Here is a 7,423-nt window from a genome sequence, read left to right on the forward strand (position 1 = left end):
TCTTTTTCTCTCCCCCCTCTCCTTCTCCCACTCCCTCTCTCTCTCCCTCCTTCTCTTTTTCTCTCCCTCTCCTTCTTCCACTCCCTTTCTCCCTCTCTTTTTCTTTCTCCCTCTCTCTCTTTCTCTTTCTCTTTTTCTCTCCCTCTCCTCTCTCCCCACCCCCAAATCTAAAGGAAAACTGACAACATGCAACTCTTATTTTCTTAGTATCTCTTTCCTAGTTCTAATGACACTGTTGGTTTAAGAACGTGTATGACATAAACAACTTGGCCCACTCACAAACCTAACACATTCGGGAAAGAAATATGAAGGCCTTAGGAACAAAGTCCAAACAAAATTCAAGAAAAGCTAATTCCGTCTCACCTTCTTTCCTTTCCCCCCTATTTCTGGAAGAAACATACACAAAAAGAAAAAAACTCCCCCACAAACTTTTTAGTCCCTTTTCAGGCATCCCCTTTTCTCAGTGGGACTCTTGAACCCAGGAGAGCAAGGAATTAAGAGAAGCATCAGATGAATTCTAAGGCATGCCCATGGAGAGGGGGGCTTATGGAGAGGAAACCAAGCCCCTAGAAGAGGGGTGAGAGAAAAGGAAGATGGCAAGACTGCATTCCACTGGCTTTCAAGCAGAGTCAAAGGCCAGGGAAGGAAGAGTAAGTTCAGAGTCTACACTTGCCCTTCCCTCAGGCTCTATTTCAGAATCTTACTCTCTCCTCCAGGGTGGTCAGTCTCATAAAAGGGCCTCCTGCCTGAAATAAGGAGACCTGGATCTGAATACAGGCTGGATCTTTTCTCAGTGGGCATGAGCCTAGGGGCAGATCCCTTAAGTTCTACCAGCTTCAGTTTTCTCATCTGTATAATGGGATTAATAATACACTACCTCCTATAAAGGCTAGCTGGAGAAAAGTGCTTTGTAAATCTTACTGAACTACAAAAATGAAATCAATCGTTATTATCCTATAAAATCAACCCCAGGAGAAGACCTGCCACTCAGCCTCCCCAATCGCCCACCAAACCCTGGCTAGTGCCAGCAGCTCAAAGAGAGGAGTGTCTCATGCCAGGCCCAGTGACACTGAATAGCTCCCTCCTGAGCAGCGAGGTTTGAATTCCAACCCTGAAGCTCCCACCCACCCCCCTCCCCCCTTGGAGGGGCTTCTCTTGGGCTGGGCACTGGACAGGACTTTGGTGGGCTTCCCAACTGGCCTGTAATGAGAGAGGGCACAAGGGACGAGCTAGATCAAAGAAGATGAAAGAGAAATCAAAGTCCAAATCTCGGTGCCAATTTCGGGGGGGGGGGGGGGGGGGAAGGGGGATTAACCCATTCCCTTCCAAAGGAATATCAATTCCCCTGAGCCAAGACACCGGAGCAAACCCCTTGCCCTGTCTGGGTGGCGCTGATCCCAAACTTGTGGGCAGCCCCCACCCACTGGACTAGTCCCTCCCGGGCAGGAAGGAGGGGGCAGGGACGTGTGTGGCATCAGGCCGAGCTTGGGCCATCCTACTGGACCTGCTGCAGCCCGACCCAAACATTGCCATATACGGTCACTCGAGGCGCAGGAAGGGCTTGGAAGCCGCCGCTCCAATTGGAGGGGACTCTGAACCTTGAGCCAGGAAATGGTGGGGTACGAGACGAGGCAGAGGGTGGTCTAAGACCAATCCATCCCCCTGACCCCAGGGAGCATAGAGCCTAAGGAAAAGAGACCAGAGGACCACGGGGATGCCAGCCAGTGTCCAGCCCTTCTCCCCAGCTACGCCTCCCAGGAGTCTCCAGACCAAACCTGGAATTCAGTCCTCTGACCCAGCAAATTACAAACCCCATTTGCTTCCAGGGGACATATACCATTGGGACACACACGGCCAGTTCTCAAGAGAGATTTCTTCCCACCCCTAAAAATACTCCGCATGAGCCATTATCCACAATCCTGCCAGGGTCACTCAGTGATCGCCTCCCCCACTCTCAAAGAGCAGCAGGACCCTGCTAGAACCCCAAGGACTGGAATACCAGCTCCAAAGAAGATGTGGCCCCGACCACGCCAATGGGTCAAAACCTACTGTTTCGTAGCTCCAGACCTGGCATTGGACAAATCCTATTATTCTGGGCTTCTGGTCCGATCACAATTACACAGAGACATGCCACCCGGTTCCCAATTCTGGGCAGGGGAGCAGCCCGCTTTCTATAGGAACACAGTCTCCTTTCCAATTGTCCTTAAACACATTCTCCAAGAGAGACTCCGGAACCAGCACACGGGGGCAGGAAATAGCTTCCCCGCTGTCCAAGAGGCTCAGCGAGTCCAGTGGGCATAACTTGGGTCTCCAACTTCCAACAACAACTCCTATGCTCAGCACCCATCGATCGGCTATTTCCCCCTCCTCCCCTAGAGATGAAATGAAGAAGACGGGATACGTTTGGGTGACCCTAGGAGCCGGGACTCGGCGGGAGCCTTCCCTCTCTTTCCTTCGGAATATACACAATATTTTTATCTTTTGGAGAAAAAACTGCAATTTTCGTCCATGAGGTCTTCACACAGCCCCAGCCAACTTCCGCTAAAGTGAGCTTTTCCTTCCCTCCGGCTCCAAAATCACTCCAAACACTCAAGCTCTCCCGTTTCTTCCTCCTTAGCAAAGTTTTGCCTCTGTTAACCACTGTAGCTCAAGACCCCCAATTCCTCCCAGAACCAAATGGGTCCATGACCCAAAAAGACCGGTGAATTCTGCCCAGAGCAGAGAGGAAATATTAGACAAGGAAGATAAAATATACATTATACATATAAATATATATTCCGTGGGCCCCAACCCACTGTGGCTGGAAGGCTAAACTTCTCCCCTATACAACCCCCACCCCCCACAAGCCCCCTGGGACCAGCTGCTAGAATAATATACATCCATGAGGTCACCTTCTTCCCTCCATTCCCCACAATGGAGGCGGGCCCCATCCAGACTGGAATCCAGACTTCTCAGACTGCCTCCTTGTACGCCTTGATGCCGTTTCCCCCCTCATTCATCTCCCAGATGCCTGGCCTTTCCAGCACTTTGGCCTCTAAGGAGGCTGAGCCTTAGATTTCTTGTTGCCAGAAAGGAAGTGGATTTTGCAAGCCTTTTGGGTTTCTAGGATGATACTAGCTAGTCTAAATGATCCGCTACAGGAGCAAAAGGTCAAGAGAGAAATTTTAATGGCCAATCCATGCCGCCTTTTTTGCTTCATCCTTCTGCCTCGATCCTCCTACCCCAGACCCATCTTCTTGCCTGGGGGTGCTAGTGGGGGGAGGGGGGGAAGCTGCCATCCAGACTCACTTAACTGTAATAGAGAACCCTTCCCTTCTGCAAGGTACCTCCCCCTTCAGGCCTGGGGCTCAGGTTTTGTCATTGTTTTGTTGGGTTTTTTTTAACTCTTGTCTTGGGGGTAGGTTGGCAGGGTCACCTGCTTATTGAAATCTGAGTGCCTGGCCTGGGATGACCAGAGCTCAAATATGCAGTAGCTGTTGAGGACCGTCACAGGTCCGTCAGCTGGGACAGTTCAGGGATGTGTTTGTTTGGCCTGCTACTGGGAAGACACAAGGGGAGGCCTGGCAGGGAGGGGAAGAGAAGGGGGATAGGGAGGCCCTGCTGGGCAGCTAGGAATGCTATTGTTTGCTTTCAATCATGACACCTAAAATCTGGAAGCTACCTAAACCTGAGTTCTCCTCTACCCCTCACTAAGCAAAACCATTCCCAAGGACTCACCTGTAGCTATAGTCTTCTCTAGGAAAGGAAGAAAGGAAGGAAGGAAGGAAGGAAGGAAGGAAGGAAGGAAGGAAGGAAGGAAGGAAGGAAGGAAAGAAGGAAGAAAATTTATTTCAAAAATGAAAAGAGAGAAAACTAGTTTGTCTTAATTAATGATGTCACACTGTACAGCCTAAAGCCAGGTGGGAAAATGTGTGTAAGCAAGAACACAGCCTCCTTTTATGCATCAGTGAACAAACCTATATGCCTGCAGTGGAAACGCAGAACCAATCCAAAGAGAGAAAGAGACAGAGAGAAAAAGGAGAGCTAGAGACGGAGCCAAAGTTAGAAAGAGAGAAGACAGACAGAAACTTATTTCAGACTTTTGGAAAGGAAATCCAATTTATGTACTGACAACAAAACAACTGGGTAAGCCACCAACAAGCAGCTGGGGACAGCCAAACCGCCTGCCCTGGAGGAGCATGGTCTACTCACCTCGGGCAGAATCAGACATGGAGAAAATCCCCAAGAAGAGGAAGGCAAACCAAAACTCCATCTCTGGGCTTAGGTCCTCCTCATGTACAAATGTTCTGTGGCTTCAAAACCTGAAGAAAAGATAAAAGGGGAGAGTAGAGGAGACTCAGCATCTTCCATTCCCCAGAATCCTTGCCTTCCTTCCTCCAGCAGCCCCAGAGTGAACTGAACACCACAAAACAAAGCCCGGGGCCCCCAAACATCCAGATCTCATCTTCTCTAGATCTGTCTCTCCTCTAGTTTGTCCTGCCCTAACTCTGGGTTTTCACTGCCTCTCAATCCCAGGTCCCTAAGAATGGAGGCAGAAGACTTCTCCACTTACAAGGGGGGGCAGGCAAGCAAGCAGGCCCAGGTCTCTCCTCTGGCCCAACTTTAAAAAAAAAAATTGACAAGTTCTCAAGACCAACCCAAACCCAAAAGCCCAAGCAGCCCCAGAAGCAGTAATACATCAAGGAAGGCCTGTGAAAAAGCCCAGGAGCAAAAGTGAAGAACTAAGTCTTCCCATTCATCTTGGGTGGAAATGTTCTGCCCAGGGAAGGACTATCTAGCCCCCTGAGCAGGCTGGCTCCCTGCTGCATTATCTGAAGGTTGAATTATTCTTAGCAGCCGCTTGCTGCCTCCCCTCTCCTCCCCTAAACCGCCCCCCCCCTTCCCATTATTTAAAGTTGCACTTGCTGCTGGCTCCTGTCAGAAAGGAAGTTGGGCTCCAGTTTCTTTCAGAGAAACAACAGAAAGAACAGAAGGGAGAGGGAGGTGGGGGGGGGGGGGTCTTTCTAGGTATCAAAGCCAGACAAAGGGTTTACATTAATTACACTCTGCCCCGCTCCTCTACCTCTCACTCTCTAAACACTGTCTGAATTCCTGGCCCTTGTAAACTCCCAGTTGTAAGCACTCCGTGCCCTGGGGACACACAACACGAAGGCAGCCCGTTCAACGAGGAGAATAATCGCACCCGGCCATTAGCTTACAAATTTGCACCAGAAGTTCTTGAACGTGGAGAGAAAGCCATAGAGGGGGGCGATATTGGGAGGCTCTGCCCCCAGGCCAGGGGCAGCCCCAGCCCACGTGGGAGGGAGGAAGCAAAGGGAGGGGGGGCGAGGACATTGGACAGCGAGGAAGGGGCGAGCTTGAAAAGGGAAGGGGGGAGTAGTGGTAATCACCGAGCCTGGGGAGGTCAGTGTGAATTACTGGCTCTGTGGGGAAAGTGGATTTCCTTCCTCCTCAAGACACCCCCCAACACACACACACACACACACACACACACACACACACACACACACACACGGAGACACCCTAATCGCTTAGAAAAGTTGATCCTGGGACAGTGAGGACGAGCCCCAGAAGAGCCAGAGAGGCTAAAGAGGTCACGGCTACAGTCTCCTAGACCATAGCCTGGGGTGGGGTGGGGGGGCGGGAATTGCTTCTCTTCCACTTATACTCCCCAATTCAAGAAGCGACCAGTGCCCGAGCCTGTAGTTTGGTAGTTTTGTTTTGTTTTTAACAAAGATTGTGTTCTACGCGCACACACACACACTTCACCCCCACCCTACCCCACCCCCATAACTGGATAGCGTATTTGAGTTGATCATCTATCTAAGGTTGAAGTTTCGTTTTGTGCCTGAGAGGCTGAAGCTGGGAAACAGAAGCGGCCAGAAAGGGGGTCCAGACTCCCCCTTTTCCAAAATTAAGGGATTGGTTTGCCAGCATCCCTTCTTTCCTGCCGCAGGGAATCACCGTCCCACCTTCCTCACCCAGAACCACCTGCCACCGGCCAAGGCCTGAGCGGCTCAGCTCTGGGAGAGGAGTCGAGGGTCTCTGGTGATTAGGAAGAGAAGCAGCTGGAGAGAGCCCAGAGACCCACAGACCGCGAGAGTCTGGTCAGAGTAGGGGGCAAATGAATCCCTCAACCCCCCACTGACCAAGGGAGACCTCCCACTAAGAATCAAAAATCCCCACTGAGCAGAGGGATTCTGTGGGCATGGAAGCCCCGTTCACCAAGGAGAACTTCTGCTCAGGGGTCCAGGGGAGAACCAAGAACCCCCTCCCACTGACAAGAGGGCACCTGCCTGGGTTGGAGAATAAGTAAGAGTCTCCTCTGTCCAGAGAGACGTGCCTAAGCTAGTGGAAACTCGAGAAGTCCCACTGATCGGGAGAATGGGACCTATTTGGACTAGGGGAGCACTCGGAACTCCCACGGATCTGCTTGGGGCCGGGGCCCCAGAGCCGGGGGTCGGCGGGGACTCACCTCGAGCTGCTGGGACACTCGCTCCGCTGCTCACAGACTCCCACCAGGGTGTCCGTCCCGGTTCATTCCCGGGGCTTCCTCCCACCCTTCTTGCAGTAAATCCAGCTTCCTCAGTCTCTCCCCGCGGGCAGCGAGCTCCTCATTGTAGCTTCAGTCCTTCCGCCCGCCCGAGCAGGGCAAAGGCAGGCGGGGCGAGCACTGGAGGGAGGGCGAGCGGGCGGTGCAGTGGGAGCACTACCTGGCGTACACCCGGTCCGCTCGCTCGCCTGCCGGCCTGCCTGCCTTCCCTCCCGCGGGACCCGTACTAGGGCTGGGGCCGGGTCCGAGGGGGCGGGGGCTGCAGGCGGCGGGAGCCCAGCTCCTCCCCGCCGGGGGGTAGGAACAGGACGGGGCGGGGCTGAGTTGGCGGAGGGCAGGAGCCCTCGGGGCGCGCCCAGAGCTACCTGTGGCCCCGGCGAGCCCCGAGGCTCCCAGCCGGGCACCGGCACAGCTCTACCCCCGGGGCTCCCCTCCCGGAGGACGCCGACTAGGCGGAATTAAAGCTTGCGGTTGGAAGGGAAAGGCTTCCTGGAGCCGCCGGACGCACTCGCACGCACCGGCCACCCTGCCCTGCCCTGCCCTGCCCTGCCCTGCCGCCGGGCCCGGCTCCCCCAACGCAGCTGGCCCCGGGTGGGATGTGGCGAGGATGCCCAAGCTGAGTCAGGGGGGTGGGAGGGGGTCAGGCAGCGCCGCGGAAGGGGAAGAGAAGGGCTCAAAGGATCCGAGCCGAAGGGAGGGAGGCCAGGCCGGGCTGGGGAGCGCCGGGCGGACGCTGGGGGGAAAGTAGGGAAAAGTTGGAGGCGCGCAGCCGGCGAGAAGCGACCTTCCCCGCGGGGCTTTGTGGCTCTGGCCGAGCGCGACCGGGCCCCGGCGCCCGCCCTGCCCCGCCCCGCTACAAAACTTTCCACC

General features: G+C 54.1%; 1 protein-coding gene across 1 annotated transcript in view; it reads right to left on the minus strand.

Moving 5' to 3' along the window:
* The window catches only part of FGFRL1 (fibroblast growth factor receptor like 1), a 170,496-nt gene extending 163,774 nt beyond the window's left edge, over positions 1 to 6,722 (minus strand). The window contains exons 1-2 of the mRNA XM_044681781.1: positions 6,476 to 6,722; positions 4,192 to 4,301 (exon numbers count right to left, since the gene is read on the minus strand). Of these exons, the coding sequence (XP_044537716.1) occupies positions 4,192 to 4,252 (61 nt within the window). The 5' untranslated portion in view covers positions 4,253 to 4,301; positions 6,476 to 6,722. The remainder of the gene's footprint in view (positions 1 to 4,191; positions 4,302 to 6,475) is intronic.
* Positions 6,723 to 7,423: the final 701 nt, after the last annotated feature.

The sequence above is a fragment of the Gracilinanus agilis genome, chromosome 6 (genome assembly GCF_016433145.1).
Source record: "Gracilinanus agilis isolate LMUSP501 chromosome 6, AgileGrace, whole genome shotgun sequence".
NCBI lineage: Eukaryota > Metazoa > Chordata > Mammalia > Didelphimorphia > Didelphidae > Gracilinanus > Gracilinanus agilis.